This window comes from Solanum stenotomum, chromosome 6 (assembly GCF_019186545.1).
Source record: "Solanum stenotomum isolate F172 chromosome 6, ASM1918654v1, whole genome shotgun sequence".
NCBI classification, from domain to species: domain Eukaryota; kingdom Viridiplantae; phylum Streptophyta; class Magnoliopsida; order Solanales; family Solanaceae; genus Solanum; species Solanum stenotomum.
The window spans coordinates 61,076,800-61,101,129 of record NC_064287.1 but is presented as its reverse complement, the minus strand read 5'-3'; the positions used below and the strand labels follow the sequence as shown (position 1 = coordinate 61,101,129).

The window sequence follows — 24,330 nt, the reverse complement described above, 5'->3', positions numbered from 1 at the left end:
AAAAGTCGCGTATTTCTAAAAGTTGTCTCGTAAATGCAAAAATATCCCTTAAAAATGTCAGGACTATTTGTAATGTTTCCCCAATTCATTGCGGAGGTCCTCATAAAGTTTTTTCAAAAATATATTGGGGTGCCCAAAGGCGTCAAATCCATGGGTGAATATACACGAAAAACGAAGAAAGTTGCGTAATTATGAAAAATTGATTCGTAAATGATAAAATATGCCTTAAAATGGCGAGACCATACGTAATTGCTTCCCCAACTCATTACAGAGGTCCTCATAAAGTTTTTTGAGAAAAATTTCTCAGGTGACATAAGGCACCAGATCCATGGGCTCGTAATTTTTAAAATTTGGCTCGTAAATATGAAAATATGCCTTAAAAATGGCGGGACTATACGTAATGCTCTCTTAACTCATTACGGAGGTCCTCATAAAGTATTTTCTGAAATTTTCTTTAGGTGCCCCAAAGCGTCAGATCCATGGGCTAATGATACTCATATCTTCTATAGGATCCACGCCACTTATTTTAGTGTTTAGGGGTCAAAAAACAGGAATTCAAAATTTTCCTTAGTTTATTGTGTGTATTAGTCCATAAATTTTTTAGAGTATGACTAATCGAAACTTTTCGACCACAAATTTTGTGGGACCAACCGCAATGACTTAATGAACGATATCGATAGCCTCTATAGAATCCATTTTCTTTTTACTTTTTCTTGTGTATTAATTCATGAGAATTTTGGATCTATGACTAACCAAAACTTTCTGCTCACAAATTTTACCAGACCATCCGTTATAAACGATTGAATGATACTGATAGCCTCTACATGATCCACACCATTTCTTTTTAGCGTCTATGGATATTATGAAATAGAAATTCAAGATTTTTTTTCAATTTTTTATGTATATTAATCGATAAATTTTTAGAAATATGACTAACCAAAACTCTTTTATCCCAAATTTTATATGACCATCCATAATGATTTAGTAAATATGATATTCATAGCTTCTATTATCCACGCCATTTGTTTTAGCATTTTGGCATGACGAAACAGGAATTCAAAATTTATTTCAATTTATTATGTGTATTAGTCTATGAATATTTATAAATGTTTTTGACCCAAAATTTTGTTGGACCATCCGTATCCTAATGCAATGAATACATTTACAGATTTTGGAGATCACTTCTTCATACAAGAAAGTGGTCATTCAAACACCCCTAGTGTTGTCAATTCAGCAAGGGTAACTGAAATTAACCATATATTAGAAAGCCTTCGTTTAAAGAAAATCATAGAAATTACTACTGCATTTCAAGACTCAAATATGTGTTTGGGATCTTTCTCTTCCATTTTTTTTCTTCTGAAAGAAATCCAATAAATCAAAATCAAACTCCTATAGTACATTTGAAGTCATCTGCAGGAAAATTTGTAGAAACAGTCCCTCGATTCCCGCCAGCACTTACCTTCCATCAAACAGAACTCTAGAGCACTCGTGCAGTCACATGGGTAGTAGTCCAAGCGAGACGCTCTGTGAATCTTTCAGTCCCTGAAAGTGCCATTAGTCTTAAATCTGTAGTGACTATAGGTTAGACAAGCTCAAGTATAAACCTCTTCCACATACTGCTGTAGCTGTACTGCATTAAGTTTCAAGGTTTCAAGGTTTCAAGGTCCTCAGCAAAAGCACTCATCTTTGCAGCCGCTAGCCATAGCGGACTAGTATATTGATACGAGACCCTGGATAGTAATACTCATCAGTAGAATCTCAAAATACCAACAATAAGTCTAGGAACTCTAAAGTACTTTAAGATTGAAAAAACAAAAAACAAAAACAAAGGCACAATCCTTCACTGACAATGAGGCACAAGACACTATTCTCGAGGAAGCAATTCATCAAATCCAACAGCAGCAGTCTGGAATAAAGTGAATAAATGCAGAATAAGATGAATCTTCATGGCATTTCAATTAACTTAGCCACGCGAAGTGATGATTCCTTTGAGTGCACTTTAACCACCCCAATTAAAAAGCCATTGAGTGCTTCAAACTTTGGCAGAGATGATAGGTAAACTTAAACATTGTTAAAAGTGATTCATATCATTATAGCATGACCTTCAAATATAACTGCATTTATTGTTGAAATTGATTTTCTTCCAGTTCATAGTGACATTGTCACATTTTATCTGCATTTCATCAGCAATAGAAACTCATCTTCATGCATACTCATTAACCCCAATCCCCACCCAATGGCAATACGAAAGAACATGGCAAAAACACCATCCAGTAGTACTCTAAAGGATAGTAATGATGCAGACTGCAAACATTTCCCACTTCAAACCAGCAACTGGTAACAAAGTTTGAATTAAAGCGCCTATTGAATTTTTCCATTCACAAAAGAAATAGGACTTGCAGGAAAGAAGCGAGTGCCACTATCCCAACATCCACCAATAAACAACATACCTAGTGTAATCCCACAAGTAGGGTTTGAGGAGGGTAGGATGTACGCAGGTCTTACCCCTACCTTTGTGGGGGAGGGAGGTTGTTTCCGCTAGAACCTCGGCTCAAAAGAGAAATTATCGAAGAACTGATGCAGGAAAATACGACAGAAAAATTAGTTGCCAAATGGAATATACCTATCACCTTTTCTTATCATCACAAGTTACTAGCCTTCTAAAGCATATGTTGGGACCTGCATTCAATTTACAAGATACTGATGTGAGTAACAGATGTAAGTTATCTCAGATTAAAACTAAAAAACTCACTTCAAATTCATTGTCAACTCAGTTAAAGTTGTTTACATATGAGAATATCAATGGCTTTGGCTTATTTTCTCATGGCTCATAGGGGAAGGTGATGGTGGAGCCAACTTCTATTGCTTGAGGACCACTGATGAGGGACTTTGCCTTTTTATTATTCCCTCTGCCCCAATTTATGCGACTGTGCCACGGAGTTTAAGGGGAAAAAAAGAGACTCTTGAACCTTGTCTAAAACATGTCATAATTTTTTTTGAAGCTGTAAAAATCATGGTCATTGAAAATTAGAAAGTTTAAATTAAATTATTGCTAAATATAGAAAAGTGTCATTTGTTTTGGGGCACACTAAAAAGGAAAGTGTGACATATTGGATAGAGGAAAGTAGTAAATTGGCAATTATATCTTATTCTAGACAATCTAAAAACAAAGCTTGATATATCAAATGACCATCACTGCCTAAAAAGGCAATTGCTGGTAAAAAAGCCACAACTCTAAAATCATGACTAATAACAGCGAATTCAGAAGAAGTAATTACAAATTCAATTCAGCCCTTATTATACCTCGAGCATGTTCTCGACAGGAGAACAGGATATTGTGCGACCCAGGCTATTCGACTTGTCATATTGGAGAATCCTTAACTTCCCTTCCTGCAAAATTAGAGGAAAATAAATCATGATGAGCTTTTTAAAATGAGAATATATTTATCTTTAGGAAGAAGAAACATAAAAGCTCATAAAAAGTTTATATTGGTTACCTTGGTTCCATAGACAAGGCCACCACCAACCGAAGGATGGAAACAAGCGACATTGACCTCATCCTCCGTGCTGGGAAGAACTCTCACAAGTTCCATATCAGAAACTCTATAGACCTGATTCAGAAACGTACAACTTAGGACATACAGAAAACAGAAAATGCAGAAGAAAGAGGAAAAATTTCCCCTACGGCTGCCAGGACATAGGCATCCAATTTCAAGAGATAAACTTAATATGTATGTTGCCGCTATTTAACTGAAGTGTCACAGTGTTCCTTCCTCTTCTGAGGTTTTTCTTCACTTCTCAGGCCTCAGCTTTCACCTATAAAGGCTTATTTTATTTGCGTGACGCAAGTTGTATTTGACTTACCTCTTGAAGCAGATGTCTAATGAAGTTCCAGAAATGCTTACTCAAAAGAGCAAGAAAGAAAGGCTGATTAGCATTACACAAGTTGTTTATGGTTACCTTGTTAGTGGTTACTTAATCAATCAACTAGAATCAATGCCAAACTTTTGTTGGGGCACATTTGATCAATAAATCAATCAACTAGTTGGACACATTTTATACCAGAACTCAAGAGTGTTTCTTCTCGGTGAAATAGGTGTTTTTCTAAACCTCATGCTTATCTCTATACTGACACACAAGTCTCTAACTAGTCTACGAAGCTTGCTACTAGGTTAAATTTAAAAAGAACAACTAAACATCATACAACTAGTTGGAATAGCATGAATGGATCATTTGATTCCATTGTGTTATGTTCTAAATCAGAATCATATTTAATTAAGAGAAATTATAAGTCTACAACTTTCCTCCAAGTAATTTTAGGTCTGCCTCGTCTTGTAATAGCATATTGAGTCGTCATATTGTCGTCATTTTGAGAAGGTAACAAATGTTTTTTATAACGATTTGCTACAACATAAAACTGCAGCTATCCATAATCACAAAAGGGAATATATGAAGATATTCTAAACTAAAAACTACTTATAGAGATCCTAGAACATTAACAAAAGTTTTTATATCTTCCATATATTCATTCACGTTTACACCGAAAATGGAGAAGGGCTAAACACTTCATCTTCAGTTTCTGGATAGAGCTAGTATTGTATTCAGAACACCTTTGATTTCTCTCTTTCCAAACTGTCCACCAAATGCAAGCTGGGCTTCCATCTTTCTTTTTGTTCTGAGCGAATGTTGTATTTGTTCCAACACTCCAACCCTCCAAGTGTAACTCTTGGTATCACCCACACATATAAATCCAAATTAGTTCTGTCACTATTAATGTGTCCCTAATTCTATGCACCGTCATTCCTTTCAAAAAAATTTATCGATAGTCCAGAAATTGAATACCAGAACAGTGTGTACAACTTTGAACACCTTCCTCATTTTTTCATATCACTCTTTCTCCACTCATTTGGTTTCTTTCTACTCCTCAAAATAAAATTTAGAATATTTGGATGCTTTGTCTTTATCTAAAAAGCACTAAAACAAAAAAAAAAAGCTTCAGCACAGATATCGAGGTTTGTCAATTTTTAGTTTTAAGTGTTTTAAATTTAGGTTTCAGATGGGTGGATCCGGCAAGCTCGCCGGAACACATCCAATAGGGGAGGATAGCATCTTTTATAACGCAGGTTTCAAGTCCTACGACATTACGAGATGTAAAGACAAAGTTGGGAGGTGGTTTGAATGGATGGAACACAGCCGACATCAGATGAAAAGAGTGAAAATTAGCATTAAAGTCCTGAAATGGTTAGTTGCAGAATTGAAGACTCCAAAGTGCAGAGAGGACAGTTAAAAGGTGGAACATGAAGGACCACTTTGCAGAGTTCTATTGCACTCTCAAATACAATGAGAGTGGGAGATACATCAGTTTTATAGCATTACAAGGTTAAAACAAATCAGTCATAATTACTCCGGAATCTACATTCAAAGGAGGTTGGGGGAATATAGCTCACAAGATTGCTGGGTTTATTTATGAACCAGACAAAACACAGGGGATAGCAGTAAAGGACAACAAACAACTCCACAGGTCCTACAAAGAAGCTTTCTTCCGTGACAGATGGGTGACGGAGGAAACGGAGAGGGCAGAGATACAGAGCACAGCAAACAGAGTAAGGATCACAGGGGGCAAATCGCAATTAGAAAAGGACCTCTTGAACAGATGCATAGTAGGGAAATTCTAGTGCCATACAAACGAAAACCCTAACTTGAATGATGTAAGAAGATGGGCCTGTAACTCCTAGAAATCGGCGATAGAAGTCAAAGTGTATCCCATGAATGACGGGCATTTTATGTTTGAACTACCATCAAGACTAGCAGCAGAGCATGTCTTAACAGGCCAATGGATCTGGAAGAAAATGAAATCGGAGCTTGAATGGTGGAAACCAACAACTGGCTCCTGGCCACCAGAGGTAAGGAGAGATAGGGTATGGATCAGACTGCTAGGTTTACCTATGAATATATGGTCGCAGAAGGTTTTTAAAGAGATCGGTAACCTATGTGGAGGCTATATCGAGACAGAGGAGACCTTTCTCAAAAATCATCTTCATTGGGCTAGAATAAAAGTACAAGACGACAGCGAACAGATTCCCAGAGAAGTATAAATAACCTGCGATAGTTTCACTTACACCATCCCGGTATGGTGTGAAGCTCCGGTCACCGTGAAATTTTCAGAGGAAAGGAGAGAGGAGAAGGGAAAATACCCAGCGGTCAATACCCAAGATCAGCTTTTGCAGATGATAAAGGAGGTACTACCAGCGGAAAAGGTGGATGGCCACGTGGGGTCTTCGAGTGAGGAGTCTCTCATGCAATGGGCCCGAGATTTAGAAGGGGAGAATATAGTGTGTATAGCAGACAAAAACTAGGTCAAAGGAAATTGGGCCCATTCTTTTGGACCCAATTGCTGGGGAAAAGGCTAGAGCCCAAGCTTTACAAATCCCATCAGAAGACATAATTAACATCGAGATATCAGCAAATCAAACGAAGGAAAATAAAGCTCAAAGTCAGATTACGCCTGGGAATAGGGACAATGGGGAACTGGAAATTGTGAGACATATGGTAGACATGCCTGGAAAAAATAAGGAAGAATTGGGGGAGAAAAGTACAGCGATAATGGTACAACCATTGGCAGAGGAGAATACAAATGGAGGAGCAGAGGATGGTATCCCACTGGGTATCCAATTCCCAGAGGAAGACAACAACACACTGAGCACCTCAGAATGGATACAACAAAATATAATCAAACTGAGCTCGGAATTTGGGGTTAATCTCAAAGGATGTGAGGATAGGGCGAGGGAATTATTGATGAAGATTGACAGTAATAAGCAAGAAAGCCAAGGGGAAACATAGTGAACAGTCAACATGCAAGAAAAAAGGGCAATTGGAACTAAAGAACCTACAAGTAGATTCTAAGTTTCACAGCAATGGCTCTAGAAGTATAGGGGGGTATTTGGCCATCATGGATCAATGAATTTAAACATTGTATCCTAGAATGTGAGGGACTGAATTATGGGAAGAAAAGGTGTATGATCAGGAACATGTTAAGAATCTGGAAAGCAGATGTTGTGTGTTTTCAAGAGACAAAAAGGGAGGGGGAGATTGCAAACATAATTAAAGAAATTTGGGGTAGTGGATGGGCAGATTATGTGCAACTAGAAGCTAGTGGGACTAGGGGAGGCATACTAATTATGGGGGATAAAAGAATATGGGAAGGGGAAGTAAGTAGTGTGGGAGCGTACTCAGTTTCATGTTGTTTCCCAGGCAAAAATCAGGATTTTAAATGGCACCTAACGGGAGTCTACGCCCCAAATGACAGTTGAAAGGGAAGAAACTTGGTGGGAATTGGGGGCAGCTAGAGGTCTATTCACAGGTCCTTGGGTCTTATGTGGGGATTTCAATACAGTGAGATATCCTTCTGAGAAGTTCAACTGCAGTAGAATCAGCAGGTCATTAATGACAGATCTTTCAGAGTTCATTGAACGACATGGAATTAATGGACTTAGACTTAGCAGCGGGAGAATTCACATGGAGGAAAGGTGACAGACATTCCACATCAGCAAGACCAGACATGTTCATGATCTCTGAAGATTGGGATACAAGATTCAGGAATATCAAGCAGTCTATTCTACAGAGAATTATCTATGACCATTCCCCGTTGATGCTACAGTGTGGAGAATGGGGGTCAACCAAATCATATTTCAAGTTCGAAAATTGGTGGCCGACTACAGAAGGCTTCAATGACAGTAAAGGGTTGGTGGGGGTCTTTTCATTTCCAAGGAAAACCAGACTTTGTACTGGAAGCTAAGCTGAGGGCATTGAAAGAAAAGTCGAAAGAGTGGAGCAAGACCAGTCAAGGGAATCTGAAACAACAAAAGCAACTTGTGCTCAACCAATTAGCAGAACTTGAAATGATACAGGATCAGAGAATTTTAGAGGAAGGGGAAATAGTTTCCAGATTAGCTCTTACCACTGAGTTGGAAGAAATAGTCAAAATGAAGAAACAACATGGAGACAGAGATCTAGGGCAGTTTGGCTTAGATAAGGGGACAGGAATACCAGTTTCTTCCACAAGATAGCAAACTCACACAGAAGAGTCAACACTATTTATAAAATCAAAGTCAAGGAGTAGTTAGTGACTGAACCTGCTGAAATACAAAGAGAGATTACTGAGTACTATGAAAATCTATACTCTTAAACTGAAGATTGGAGGCCAGAGTTGGAAATGAGGGAGTGTCCTATGATTGATGAAAATGACAACAACCAACTGATGGCCCCTTTTGAAGCTCAGGAAATTCTAGAAAGCATCAAAGCATGTGCTGGGGACACAAAGTCCCTAGCCCGGATGGCTTTTCTATGACTTTCTTTAGACAGTGCCCGGATATCATCAAAACAGAAATGGTTGCAGCATTTCAAAACTTCTATGTGGAAGGAGAGTTTGAGAAGAGTATAAATGCTACTTTTGTGACTTTGATACCCAAGAAAATACGGCAGAAGAACTAAATGACTTCAAACCAATAAGTTTAGTGGGGGGAGTTTACAAGATAATTGCAAAACTTTTGGATGAAAGACCAAAGAAGGTGATGCATAAGCTTGTGAATAGGCAACAAATGGCCTTTTTATCAAGAGCAGGCAGATCATGGATGCAGTGTTGATTCCAGGAAAAATGCAAGTTGGGAATCCAGGGGGCATATGATCACCTAAATTGGAACTTTTTGATGAAGGTGATGCAGAGGATGGATTTTGGTCAAAGATGGTTAAAGTGAATCAGAAAGTGCATAAGCTCAGTGAAATTCTCTATTCTGGTCAACAGGAACCCATGTGATTTTTTCCCATCAAACAGGGGTCTGAGTCAAGGGGACCCCATATCTCCTTTTCTTTTTATCTTGGCCATGGAGGGGTTCAGAAACCCATTCCACTCCAGACTGCAAGAGCAAATGGTTGGATCAGAGTTTTCCAAGTGGGGGAGAAGACAAGAAACAATCTAGAGATCACTCATCTATAGTATGCAAATGACACTCTAGTATTTTTTGGAGCTGTAAAGGAGCACATGTTGATTTCGAGAGTAATTTTAAATATTTTTGAGGCTGTATCAGGTTTGCACATAAACTGGAACAAGAGTTTCATTTATCCAGTAAACATAGTACCAAATATTGAGGACTTAGTTTACAAGCTAGGAGGGAAAGTAGGTGAACTACCAACAACCTACTTGGGAATTCCTTTGGGGGCTAAGAGCAAGTCAAGTGGAATATGGAGTGGTGTAATTGAAAAATGTGAAAGGAAGCTTGTGAACTGGAAGTGTCAATATCTATCCTCTGGTGACAGACTAACTCTAGTTAACAATGTCCTAACTCTAGTTAACAATGTCCTGGATGCCTTGCCATCATACATGATGTCACTATTCCCTATACCACTAAAGTAACCAAGAGGTTAGATGCAATTAGGAGGAACTTTCTATGGAAAGGCAGTGAAGATAAAGGAGTTGCTAGTTAGCAAGAGAGGGGGGTGAACTCAACATCAGAGATCTGAGTACGCAGAATAAGAGTTTGTTGATGAAATGGTTATGAAAATTTGCCTCACCAGAAGTATCTCTATGGAAGGAAGTAATAACAGCAAAATATGGCATGGAGGACAAGTGGATGACAGAGGTGGTGACCAACCCTTATGATTGTAGTGTATGGAGATCAATCAAGAACTCATGGCTTCTGGAGTCAAGGACAGAATAAACTGTAAGGCTGGTAATGGAGAAAAAGTGGCCTTCTGGAATGACATCTGGTGCGGACAGGAGACACTCAAACAAGCATTCCCTGAGCTATAGAGTCTAAAAGTCAAGCACATGAAGCATCAGGGGCAGACTTATGGACAGGACAAGGGTGGAACCTACATATGAGAAGAAACTTAAATGACTGGGAAATGACATTCATAGCAAGATTTCATGACACAATGACTATGGCAACCAATCTAACAGAAGAGGAAGATAGACTAATATGGGAAGGGGAGAGAAAGGGAGAGTTCCCTGTAAGATCTGCATATCGAGAACTGAGGCCTATTGAAGAGCAGCAAGCACGATGGCCCTGGAGGATGATCTGGAGAACAAAAATCCTATCAAGGTGGATTATTTCACATGGCTTTTGGCAAAGGAGGAAGTCTTGACACATGAAAACTTGAACAAGAGGAAACACAACCTTTGCTCTAGATGCTATCTATGCGAACAACAGGTGGAGCCAGTCAACCATCACTTTTACACTGCAAATGGACGGATCAATTATGGCAGATGTTCATCCACAAGAGGAAGATCAAGTGGACACAACCAGGGAGAATCACAGAATTTCTAAAATGCTGGAATAGTGATGGAAATGCTGGAAAAAGTGGTGGACAATTTGGAAGGAAAGGAATAGAGATGTTTTGAAGGAAAGAAGAACAATATTCAGAAGATAAATATAAACTGCCTAGGTTTTTACTATTTTTGGTGTGATAAGAAATTCTGAAGATGTTTCTAATGCCATTGACTGGATGTAACTAGAAGATCTTAGGACTAATGTAAGTATAACTTTTTGGAGGGGGACTACACTTTGATGTAGTATACCTGTGGATATGTAGAAGTAAATGTTACCTTTCTCAAAAAAAATAAAAATTTAAAAGCTTAGTTAGACAATACAACTCTAACCTCTTCAAGCTACTTTCAGCCTTTACATGGATATCATCTGGAGACCTACTTCTCTAACCATAATATTCCTCACAACATTCTTCACTTGAAGTAGATCTAGTTAAGGTTTCTATCTTTCATAAATGTATGAAGATCTGTAAAGCTACTCTCATGTTTTTTGTTGATCAGTAGATAGAAATAATATCACTGTATCTCACTGATCTCACTATCTGAGAAAACACCAGGTCATGGTTTAAAGTTAATTTCTCGAAATGTCTATAGGCTACTGAAAATATGACAATTAGTACATTAACATTTTAGACCAAAGCAAAAATTATGTATCATAAACTGAAACAAGCATTAGCAAGTGTTTACATAATGCAAGTTATGCAACTATAAAGACCTATGAAAGTAGTAATACACTCAATAATTGCTTAAGCCCGAACATAAGATGTTTCTCACCTCAAGAATCGTGTAAATGGGTATAGTTGTGTCTCCATCAATCACAACACTTTTCAGTAGTGAACTATGGCGACGCCCATAAGCAAGTAACAGATGCTCTGAAGTTGGAGAAAACTGCAATTACAAAAGATGAGGAGCCCCATCAATGTCTCAGATCGGTAAGCAACAGAGCATAGTCCAAGAAAAACAAGTTTTACTATTATGTATCAATATTTGAGTCTCTTTTTCCTTCTGGATAAGTAATGTTGTCTATGATTGACTAATTTTACAAAAATAAGAAATAAGCAACTTATGAAAGGTATATTGTAATGATGTAGGGAGATGAGGGGTGGGGGCGAATGCGTCTTTTCCGTAAAGTCTTATTACGAGAAGCTTATTAGTTCCGAGAAAGGTATGTTTCTTCACTACGAGGGGGTGATCCTAACAGCAAAAAAAGTTGAGAAAGAGGCCAATCAATTGTGTTAGTTTGTGCTTTATGTGTAAAGAGTTGGGAGATGTGAATATTTACTTTGCATTGTCGGATAACGTGTTGCTTATGGTGGGATATTCTGAGATGGTTTCGTATTGGGTAGGTAAAGGCGTGCACTGTGAAAAAAACATGGTATAGCTGGGAATTAAGGAGGAGGAGACGCAGAGCTTGGGGCATTGCACCCTTAGAAATTATGTGGATCATATGGAAAGAGAGAAATAGGAGAGCTTTCGACAGAGTGAAGAAAGATTTTGTACATTTGAGGAATATCCTCTTTTCCCTGTGCACCATGAGGTTCCTACTTGTATAAATCATTGGGTATTGTTCATAAAAAGTTGTGTCTTTTTGTAAGGCTTTCTAATGTTTTGGTATACTTCTTGTATACGGGCATGTTTTTGCCCTCTCATTTAATGAAATTATTTCTATAGAATAGTGGTTAGACCAACAATGATGTATGGGGCAGTGTGCTGGCTAGTCAAGAACGCCCACATTCAAAAGATGAATGTAGCAGCGATGAGGATGCTATGGATGTGCAGACAAACTAGGAGAGATAAGAGTAGGAACGAAGTTATGAGGAGCAAGGTGGGAGTGACTTCCGTGGCAGACAAGATGAGGGAAGTGAAGCTGAGATGGTTTAGACATGTGAAGAGAAGGTGTGTGGGATGTGCCAGTAAGGAGGTGTGAAAGGTTGGCAATAGCAGGAGTTGGGAGGTAGAGGTAGGTCAAAGATGAACTGGGGGAAGTGATTAGACAGGACACAACTTCAGCTTACTGAGGACATGATCTTAGAAAGGCATGGAGGTCAAGGATTAGGGTAAAAGGTTAGTAGGTAGCTGAGTGTTGTTGCACTTTATGTGGGACAGAAGGGGCTAGCCTCATCTCCTCTCTTTCTTATTGGTAGTAGTATTTGTAGTCGCGTAGTTTCTTATTCTCCAATGCGTATTGCTATTTTTTACTTCATTTGCCTTGTACCTTGCTAAAATAATTTGATGTCATATTTTCTTGCTACCCTGCTTTGATAACTTCTCTTTTGAGACGAGGGTCTATCGAAAACAACATCCCTAGCCCCACAAAGGTAGGAATAAGGTTTGCATACATCCTACCCTTCCCAAACCCTTTCCTGTACTTCTCTCTTTCATATAGATATAATTATTTTCCATTTCTGTGAGTTTTAAAACAAAAACTATTAGATCTAGAGTTTTATATCCTTAGTAAAAGAAAAGGCAAAAAGAAAGAAAAAGATCCAGAGTTTAATTCCATGTAGAACTGCTCTTTTTCTATCAGAAAACAAGTTTGATAAAACAAATCCATGAACCTAAATGAGTAATTACCTGAATTGAAGTTAAACAATGAGCAGCTCTAATTGCTCGAGCTGCAAGCACGGAACCAAACCTACACATGACAAAGAGTATCAAGTAACCAACAATCATAACAGGATTAGAAATAACGAATGGGGGAGAAATTAGACAGAAAAGAAAGCACAATATAAGCTATTGTGATTCGGTAATTACGTTTCCTCCTCCAGGGAATATATCCGTAGCTCATACATAACCTGGTGGGCAGCAACTGGATGTCTGGTTGGAGAAGTCGCAGCTGCCATAGTATCGTGATGAAGATGACCATGAAAACCAGGATCAGAGTCCAAGTTCGGCAGAATACATGCAACACAAGCTGCTAAAAATCTCCCACATGGTGAAAAATGGGCTCCCATTTCACTGAAAATAATACCTCAATGTAAGCATTCAGAAAAGTTCATCTAACAACATATCTATTTTCATTCTGACACACAAATTAGGAACTGTCAAATTAATACATGAAAAATTTCCGGAGTATAGGGCTAAGAGGCTAGTAATCAACTACTCAAATAGAAATATTAGGTTCAAGATGATTCTTCATGACAGCTTAATATCCCAGTGTATTTTAAAAGCTTATCCATATAGGTTGTCAAGCCACGGATTTGAAACAGTACATATCATTCCCACCTGCAAAGTACGGCATGAGGTATTATTAAGCGACATCTTTCAGCATCAAGGGCTGCACATGGAACCTTAATATCATAAGGCCATATTCTGAGTTTCACAGTGCAAGGTAATTCAGCAGCCGCTGCTGCTGCAAGTGAAGTAGCTATCTCTGACTGGATGCGACCAATAGAAATTTGTGAATCACTCTCATCATGCATAACATTAACGGGAGCAGCGCCATCACCAGCTCCAGCAACAGGGATCACCCGAGAGCGAGAAGAACGGTGCCGAGAACCAGATCTTCCGGACCTTGGATGACTATTGCTTGAAATTACCAAGGGAACAGAAGAAGGATTTTCCAGTTCACCATAAGTTGATGGATTGATGGTAGCACCACTAAGCTCTGAACGAGTAGCTTGGCTTCGACCAATCAACCATCCTTGCAAAAAAGGCAATTCCCAGTATGCCGGGTCACTAAAAGGGAAAAACTGATTGTTTCTCTCTTCTGGCTGCCCATCAGTCTCCATGGGATCAACTAAAGGTTGATTACCTGTTTCGTTTTCCCTGACAGAAGAACTAGTATGAGCTTCTTGAGTAGGAGATGCACTTTGCTCAATAGGCGACAATAAAAGTTCATACTGGCCGGACGGAGTTGAATATGTAAGAAGACGGACAGATGACGAAGTGTCTGCTCTCTGCTGTATACTATCAGATCCCACATCTGTATCACTCTGCTGCATGGGCATTCTAGGATCACCTCTTGCAATTGACGGCCAGATCAGGAATGGTTGAGACATGATAGGCAGTTCATTTGCTGAAGCAGATTGATAAGTGGAATGAGCATCAGTCAAATACACAGTAGGAGGAGGATACTGCAAGTTACCCGGAGAGGTCGCACGAGTGATTGAGGAATCTGATGAGTCCAGATCGTTGACCTACAAAATAATGGGTTGACGGCATGTTAAACACCTACAAAATAAAGGGTTGATGGCATCTAAAACAATTACAATTCACACCTCAGGTCACCAAAAAATAATAGTGATACCTCAGCTGTTAAAAGAAACGGGGCACCATGTGGGTGGAAATGGACAGCACGAAGAGAACGCCGTGTCTTCAGTATGATTGCTGGTGAAGAAGCCTCTCCTCTTCTGTTATAGTGCCATATGTAAAGCTGTCATAGATTTCAAAATCAGCACCCACTACCAGAACATGAAATGTAAATCACCCAAGAGAGTGTTTGAGTTTAAATTTTTACCTTGTGGCCTGAAGCAACAGCCAGAACTTCCCCCTGGGCATGGAATGCAATGGATGCAATGGGACGATCTGTAGGAGATGAATGTTTCACCAGTTACAGTCAAAAGAAAAAGAGTAAAGCGTGCACAGTTTTTTCTTTAAACTACTGAGATGCTACAGGTCATTACAAAAATCACGCGATCCTATACACTCTGCAGTTTTTGCATCCCACAACCGAACTTCATGGTCCAAACTTCCACTTGCAAGTATTTCAGGGTACAACGGATGGAAACGAACCTACAGATGTTAACCAGGATGTAAGATATCCAGGAAGAAAGGTGATATTCCAAAACATTCTGCAAAAAAAAATTAAAAAATATGGTCTCACCACCCAAGGTGTCCTGCGGTGTCCACTCATAACCTTTAAGCATTTCCCAGTTTGACAGTCAATTATTTTCACTGTGTGATCTCCACTGCCGCCACGGGAATATGTCAGTAAACTTAAAAAAGTAAAGTGGCTGAGATTAGTCCCAACCAATACAAGTAAAATTTTTGCCAGACTATCTTACATTCTTACTTTATCAATAAGGAGGGAGAATTCACAAATGACTACATCACAATTTTGCGCATACATCCATATGGACTATGGTTAATGAATAGGTAGTTTGCAAGATGGGAGCGCTAGACAATTAAGATAACTACGATCAAATTGAACAGATAGATACAAAACTAGCATAATATAGCACAGATTATACATGTCTATGTAATCGAAGAGAGACTGACTGCGTAGAAGCAAGTGTCCTCCCATCAGGACTGAATGCTGCTGCAATGGTAGACCTTGGAGGAGGCAACAGTGAGCAATACTTGGCTGATAAATGTTGCAACGACTCTGCCTCTACCCTGCAATCATTAAATGAGACAGATGGAGAAAAAAGGATGGAGCAGATTCTATCAGACTTTACAGGAAAAAAAAGAGATAATGAAGTTACCACGATATTAGTCCTTGTCTAGCATCACTTCCCACTCCGCGTTTCAACCCATAGGAGTCAAGAGTACATTTTGTATTCTCACCCCAAAACTTTCTGGAAGCGCGTTTAGTTCGAGGAGCTACCTCCCTCCTTGTTAACAGATGAAAGACATTACTGTAGCAGGTAGAAAAATAAACCACATCAGCAACAGATAAAAGCCATCTATTTTCATTCCATATGCTCACAAAATTTACTTGGCTAAATATTTAGTTATTTATTCTAAGATACTAATATTGGAACCATTCTTAATTATTATTATACATTCCTACTACAGAAATCTTTGTGTTAAATTGAACTTAATGATATGATTTATAACCGTACAAATGTATATGACTTTGTTTTAGGCCACAAGTTTCAAAAGTCTTCATTTCTTTCTAAAATTTTGAGCTCAGTCAAAAAGCGCCGCATAAATTGGGAGGGAGGGAGTATCAGATTCCGGTGTGGCCAGAAACTACATATGTTTGGCAACTGAAAACTGCTACTTCGCAGGTCCCAACAACACATAACCGATTAATTGGTCCCTCTTTTGGACAGACATATGGCTGGACGCCCATCTTTTTTTATCAGGTAAATGGAATTTCATTCAATAAATATCCAGTGGATGCAAATCAGGGTACAAAGAGTTGTTAGCTTCTCTGCTTCCTATGACTCCTATCTAAATTCAAGTAACTTCCAAAATCAACAAATAGAACAGAATTGTTTGCATTCTAGTGATTATACCAAACAAAAAGATTGAGTAGACATCTGGAATTTAAAACATGAACTGGAGTTGCAATTCCATCGAAACACGTTTGATTTCAAATACTCCAAATAATACATAATGGGGATCATCTTCCAAGTGTTTTGATGGTTTTCCCAACTCTCCATTTACCCCAGCTTACAAGTGCTTCCTTTAGTTTTCTAAGCATCCCAAATATATACCAGAAAGAGTCCTAGATTCTCTCGCAAATAAACAGTGCAGAAACAAAATAACATCTATTGCACGATGCAATACCTCTTTTACACAAATTATCATGTGTTGAGCATGCTCCTAAAATTCTCAGCTAGCTAAAATATGCCACTTTTGTGGGTGCTTTAGTTCTCTATATTCATTGGCCAATCATACATCATACAGGCTCTTCACCTTCAATGGGCCAATATCTTCTTCTATATTGCTGCAGTGCAGATTGATGCTTCAATACATATTGGTCTGATTTAGGCTGGAATATTGTTGACTGTAAATGGACTGTCTCTGCTCCTAGTTTCCCCAATGTCACAGTTCAGCACCTCCCTCTCCCCCTTGTTGTGCTAAGATGACTCTTTACGATCACCTCTTTCTCCACTGTCATTTCACTTCACAGATATAAAAGTTCCCTTTATAGCATCCTGGAGGTTACTTGGGTTCTAATGTACACTAGGAATTCTAAAATCTTGTCAGCTGTAAATAAATTCTACAATAAATCTGCATTATTAGATACTCCTATTGCACTAGTAGGGGTATATAAATGGAGCAACATGATTCACATAGCCAACCACATCAAGCTCAGAATTGAGGTGTAGTTGTTATTATTGTTGTTGAAACTAAAAATACAAATATTGCAATTACGATCCTCCAAAAGCACACACATTTTGGACAATAAGCCATCATCTACAGCCTCGGATCAATTCATCAAATCACAGTTGAATTCCAGGCATACGAGAGACAAAAAGCTAAAATTTCAGATCTACGAATAAGAAAAGCTACTAAAAATGCAAAATTAAGATAAAAAACTAGGGTTTGCAGATTTAGACCTGTGTTTACAATTGAGATTTTGAGATGCCGCAGAAGGAGGAGAACTCCTCGACGTCGACGGAGCACTGCTTGAATTGTCCGGCGACATAGATGATCTCATAACTATCCCTTAACAAAATCTCATTCCCCAAATTCTTCAGTCAATTCAATAAATTCAAACAACTTTTCTCCGATAATTTAGATTAATACAGAACAAAAAACTGTGATTCGACTGAATTTTTCAAATTTTGATGAATTTCCCGGGAAGATGACGGCGACGGTGTCGAGATCTTGCAGAGGGGCAAAACGGGAAGAAGGGAGATGGATAAATGGGAAGAAGAAGCAGTACAGTAACTTGGATTTTGATTTTCCGGCGTCGGACAGTAATATATTTGACGGATATGCCCTTTTCGTTTCGTTAGGAAGAATAGGGAATACCTAGAAAAATCAGAGTTTAAATTTAACAGATTTTTTTTATTTTGCATCATTATTATTACTAATATTTATAAATAAAATAATTTTTTTTACATATATTAAAGACTATTTAGGTTATGTGATGTCGAAAAAACTAAAATAATCATTTGTTTTATATATTAAAATCTATTTTACTATATGTGTCGAAAGATTAAATTGATCAATTTATATATATTAAAGACTATTTCATTATATGTGTCAAAGGATAAGATATTTTAAAATTTTGTGATCTTAAACATTTCATGTAGAAAAGTTCAAGTTTAAAAAGTTTCAAAAAAAAAAAGATTTTTTTTGTCAAATAAATTTTAAAAAAGAGAAACAAGACAAACAGATTGAAATGAAAAAAATATATATTATTAATAAAAGACAAAAACATGTATATCTTGGTCACAATTTGATTAGTTTCATTTTATTACTCTTATAATAATAAATTCATTAATTTGACGTATATATTATCAATATATAATGTATCCAACCAATTAAATACTTAAATACATGAGTATCATACAAGTACATTCATATGTATCATAGAAGTATCTAGTATTAATTTCATGTATTTATTTATATGATCTAATATTAATTTCATGTATCTATTTATATGATCTAATATTATTTCATGTATCTTTTATATGTATAATTTGATGTATCAAGTATCAATTTCATACGTTATATCAAAAAATATGTATCTCAGATAAATATAAAAATAATTAGATACATTGTAATAACATAACAAATATATATGATAATATTAAGATACATGATTGAAGACCATATACAAATGACAAGACTAGTATAATATATATATATATATATATATATATATATATATATATATATGAAGAATTTATAGGTAGTTTAGTGCGATGGTGGAGAATTTAAAAAGTATGTAACACGAAGACAAATGGGAAATGCAAACTTGTGTAATAATGTCGTAACAAAGTTTAATAAAATAATTCTCGTAAAATATTCTTTTTGCAACAAATGAAAAATAAAAATGAATGTCATAAAAATGAAAAAAATAAAGTATATGATATGTTTCTCTATTAACTTTTATTATAATTGTATATTTAATTAAATATTTTTTTCATTTAAATTTATGTGATAATGCTATTTTTATTTCGTTTCGAGGAGAATAGTACTCTCACTAATTTATAATAAGTTTTATTTAGCTTTTAACACATTTTCTAAGAAAATATTACTTATAAAAAATAGATATTTTAAATAAATTAAACTTACTAAATAATATAATTTAATATCATAGAAATTAAGGTAGTTTATCGAAAATGGTGGGACAATATATATATATTAATAGAAACTAAAGCTCATTCAGAAATTTCATCCGGAGAAGTTTACTCATGTAACGAATTTGTCATATGCGATTTACCAAGTGCACCAAAACAAATCTAATTCATTTCGAGTGTGGGTTCAAATAGTTTTTAAAGGATATATCAAATAATTTTATTTTTAAAAAATTGTCAAAACTAATATTTTGTCTTTGACAAATATTTAACAATTTATATTTGTTAGATTTGACGAAAATAGTGAAAAAAAATTAAATCTTTAAGAAAATTTCATCAAATCCTAAAATATGCAACACAAAAGATTATGTTAAATACTAATAACGGTATACATTTCACTGTTTGTGAACAAAAAAAGAGAATATGTACTACGTTTATAATAACATACCCAATGAAATCCCACTAAGACCTCATTTATTTGCACTTAATGAATGTCTTAATCTAAATCGTCCAGATCTCAATCATTAAGTATGTTTTGTTTTCAAGTTCTAAAATTTTAGTCATTCATATCTTAAGCATTAAGAGCGTTCGATTTTCTTATTTTACAACCACTTTAATGAGTCTAAGTAAGTTTGAATGATTAAGATCTATAGCAAAGTCTTAATATTATTAAGGTGTCTATTTACAAATTTTTACAAAGATGACAGTTCACCGGTACACCATTTATTATCATCAACCAGTCACAACCACCATTTAATTCTAACTACTAATACCGTCAATCACCACCATCTACCATCCAAAATAACCATTCTCAGCCTAACCACAACTACTATTACTGTCAATCACCAAAATCAATCACTATTGTTAGCAATCATCACTATCAACTAGTACTACATTCATTAATCATTGTTACCACCATTAAATTAATATTATACATAGTTAACGGTACGTCATCATTAGTTATCAAAATTATTCGACTACTAACTATCAACCGCCAACTATGACCACCACGATTAATCATTATTGTGAATCATTGTACCATAAGATACAACCCACGATCACCATCATCAGTCAACACTATACTAGATCAGCATACACAATCACTATCGTTAGTCATCACCATTATCAATTGTCATGTAAAATTTTAAAGATATTTTTCTTGATATAATAATAGATCAATTGAGTATTTTATTTAAATTTTTTAAATTTATATGTTAATAAAAAATCGTCTTAATTATTTAATATTCAAATCTTTATGCATATCTTAATATTCATATGTGTATTCAGATTCAAATCTCTAAATCGTAATGTACATCTTAATATTCATATGTGCATTCAGATTCAGACGTAACCTTAATAAAAACAAATAAGGTTTAAGTGGAGTCTGGAGGATAGAGTGTATGCAGAACTTATCATTACCTCATATAGGTAAATAGACTGATTTCGAATAATCCTCGACTCAAGAGCATCAAATTCAAGTAAAAGAAAAAGAAAACAATGAAGAAAGCATAACCGTTGATAAGAAAATTAATGTAAAGCCTATAAGAAAGAAAAACAAAAACAATAACGACGAAATAGTGTGAAAATCGAAACACAATAAATAACATTTGACAAGAACTACTAGGGTACAACTAGTATTACAACATGCACTAACAAGCATGAACCTATGCATGGCAAGACATCACTACTCTCTTATTAACCTTATACCCTGACAGGCGACCTCCACACCTTCTTATCTACAGTCATGTCCTTGGTAATATGAAGTTATATCATGTTCTATCTAATCACATTTTCTCAATATTTATAATTAAAATATATATTTTTTTCATATATTAAAGACTATTTTAGTTACGTGATGTCGAAAAAACTAAAATAATCATTCGTTTTATATATTAAAAGCTATTTCACTATATGTGTCGATAGTGTCGAAGGATTAAATTGATCAATTTATATATATAGGACAATTTCAATTACTTTTTCTGTGTTTTTTGACTTCATATGATATTTTTAAAAGTAAAGAAATTCTTTAAATTTTGCAGTATTAAAATAAAGTTAGGTGAATTATATTAAAGTATTTTAAAGTGTTGTGATCTTAAAAGCATTTCAAGTGGAAAAGTTCATGTTAAAAAAGTTCCCAAAAAAAAAAGAGATTCTTTTGTCAAATGAATTGTAAACAGATTGAAACGAAAAATAAATAAATAATATATATGAAGAATTAATATGTATTTTAGGGCTATGGCTGAGAATTTATAAGGTATGTAACACGAAGACAAAAAATGCAAACTTGTGTAATAATATCGTAACAAAGTTTAATAAAACAATTCTCGTAAAATATTCTTTTTCCAACAAATGAAAAATAAAAATGACTGTCATAAAAATGAAAAGATAAAGTATATAATATGTTTCCCTATAGACTTTTATTAGAATTGTATATTTAATTAGTATTTTCATTTAAATTTATGTGATAATACTGTTTCTATTTCGTTCTGAGGAGAATAGTACTCTCACTAATTTATAATAAAATTTATTTAGTTGTTAACACACTTCCTAAGAAAATATTACTTATAAAAAAAGATATTTTAAGTGAATTAAACTTACTAAATAATATAATTTTAATATGATAGAAATTGGACTAATTTATCCAAAATGATGGGACTAAATATATATATATATGGAAACTAAATCTCATTTAGAAATTTCATCCGGAGAAGTTTACACATAAAACGCTTTTGACAAATGCGATTTCATAAGTGCTATTAATAGAAACTAAATCTAATTGAGAAATTTCATTAGGAGAAGTTTACACATAAAATTAATCCCCACACCTATTTTATTTTTTACCATTTAAAAAAATGGCATGGCGTTGAGAACATGAAAAACCATTCTTAGATACCTAAATAGAAAGAGCTGAGAAAGTTTACACATAAAATGTATTCAGCGAATGCGATTTATGTACAAGTTTTTGTCTCTTCTTATTTATTGTTGAAATTACTTTATTACCCGTCTGTGTAATTTTATTTGTCGACTATTTTTAAAATATCTTTATTTCTTTTATACTCAACATTAATTGCTTATTTTTTTTGAGAAACTTAGAATCTCAACTGATTAGCTACCTAAAATTTCACTTTATCATTGAATGTTTGATTTTCGAGATTGATAATCCTCACACCTATTTTTCTTTACTCGACCCACTATTTTATTCTTTACCATTTTAAAAAATGGCATGACGTTGATAACTTGAAAATCCATTCTTGGATACCTAAATAAAAAGAGCAGAGAAAGTTCACACATAAATCGCATTCTACGAATGCGATTTATGTATAAGTTTCTTTCTTATTTATTGTTGAAATTACTTTATTACCCCTTATGTTTAATTTTATTTGTCGACCATATTTAAAATATATTTCTTTTATTTATTACTTATATCATATCAAGAAAAGATAATTATTTTTTCTAGGGATAAGGGTCTGAAAAATACCTCAACTTTGGTCGAATTTGCTGTTGCGATACTAAACTTTCATGAGGACCTGTTACCTCCCTAGACTATTTAATACCGTATTTTAAACATATATATTTGCCCACGTGGACATAAAAAATAATGCAAAATTATAAATAGTAATGTGTCCACGTGGGCACATATATACCTTTAAAATACACGATTAAATAGTTCAGGGGGTAAAAAATACGGTATTAAATAGTCTAGAGAGGTAATAGGTCCTCATGAAAGTTTAGTATCACAACAGTAAATCCGACCAAAGTTGGGTATTTTTCAAACCCTTATCCCTTTTTTCTATTTTATACTCAACATTAATTGCTTATTTTTTTTTGAGAATCTTAGATTTTCAACTGATTAGCTAACTAAAATTTCACTTTATCGGTGAATGTTTGATTTTCGAGATTGATAATCTTCACAACTATTTTTCTTTACTCGACCACAAATTTAATTTTTACCATTTAAAAAAAGGTCGTGACGTTGAAAACTTGAAAAATCATTCTTAGATACCTAAATAGAAAGATCTGAGAAAGTTTACACATAAAACGCATTTGGCGAATGCGATTTATGTATAATTTTCTATCTCTTCTTATTTATTATAAAAATTACTTTATCAACCCTTCTGTGTAATTTTATTTGTCGACTATTTTTAAAATATATTTCTTTTATTTATCACTTTTATCATATCAAGAAAAGATAATTATTTTCTCTATTTTATACTCAACATTAATTGCTTATTTTTTTGAGAATCTTAGAATCTCAAATGATTAGCTACCTAAAATTTCACTTTATCGGTAAATATTCGATTTTCCTGATTGATAATCATCAAAACTATTTTTTCTTTACTCGACCCACAATTTAATTTTTTATCATTTAAAAAAAGGTCACAGCGTTAAAACTTGAAAAACATTCTAAGATAACTAAATAGAAAATGCTAAGAAAGTTTACACATAAAACGCATTCGATGAATGTGATTTATGTATAAGTTTCTATCTCTTCTTATTTATTGTAAAAAATACTTTATTACCCCTTCTGTGTAATTTTATTTGTCGACTATTTTTAAAATATATTTATTTCTTTATACTCAACATTAATTGTTTTTTTTTTTTGAGAATCTTAGAATATCAACTAATTAGCTACCTGAAACTTCACTTTATCGGTGAATGTTTGATTTTCGAGATTGATAATCTCCACACCTATTTTTCTTCCTTACTCGACCCACAATTTTCATTTTACCATTTTAAAAAATGGCATGGCGTTGAGAACTTGAAAAACAATTCTTATATACCTAAATAGAAAGAACAGAGAAAGTTTACACATAAAACGCATTCGACGAATGCTATTTATGTATAAATTTCTATCTCTTCTTTTTAATTGTAGAAATTACTTTATTACCCCTTCTGTTTAATTTTATTTGTTGACTATTTTTAAAGTATATATATTTCTTTTATTAAATACTTTTATCATATCAAGAAAAAATAATTATTTTTACTATTTTATACTCAACATTAATTGCTTATTTTTTTGAGAATCTTAGAATCTCAACTGATTAGCTACCTAAAATTTCACTTTATCGGTGAATGTTTGAT

At 35.0% G+C, this 24,330-nt stretch overlaps 2 protein-coding genes across 7 annotated transcripts in view; one reads left to right on the top strand and one right to left on the bottom strand.

Moving 5' to 3' along the window:
- Positions 1-1,459: 1,459 nt before the first annotated feature.
- Positions 1,460-17,960, bottom strand: LOC125866620 (uncharacterized). Of its 5 annotated transcripts, XM_049546910.1 has the most exons (17): positions 17,557-17,960; positions 15,748-15,900; positions 15,542-15,658; positions 15,147-15,231; positions 14,947-15,055; positions 14,781-14,848; positions 14,571-14,696; positions 14,409-14,460; positions 14,165-14,339; positions 13,547-14,089; positions 13,076-13,279; positions 12,896-12,956; positions 11,096-11,209; positions 3,498-3,611; positions 3,304-3,390; positions 2,624-2,679; positions 1,460-1,730 (listed from the first exon to the last, which is right to left on the bottom strand). In XM_049546910.1, the coding sequence occupies exons 1-16, from the start codon at positions 17,655-17,657 to the stop codon at positions 2,653-2,655; spliced, it is 2,136 nt and encodes a 711-aa protein (XP_049402867.1). In that variant the 5' UTR covers positions 17,658-17,960; the 3' UTR covers positions 1,460-1,730; positions 2,624-2,652. The 5 variants fall into 5 exon arrangements, with proteins under 5 accessions (XP_049402867.1, XP_049402866.1, XP_049402864.1 ...); XM_049546909.1 differs by having other exon boundaries at positions 13,547-14,339; XM_049546907.1 differs by having other exon boundaries at positions 13,547-14,460.
- Positions 17,943-24,330, top strand: part of LOC125866664 (glycine-rich RNA-binding protein 4, mitochondrial-like) — a 469,856-nt gene continuing 463,468 nt past the window's right edge. The window contains exon 1 of one of the 2 annotated variants that reach the window (XM_049546976.1): positions 17,943-17,953. The gene's annotated coding sequence lies outside the window, so the exon portion shown is untranslated. Of the gene's footprint in view, positions 17,954-19,125; positions 19,136-24,330 lie in introns of those variants that run through there. The other variant, XM_049546975.1, reaches the window with a different exon arrangement.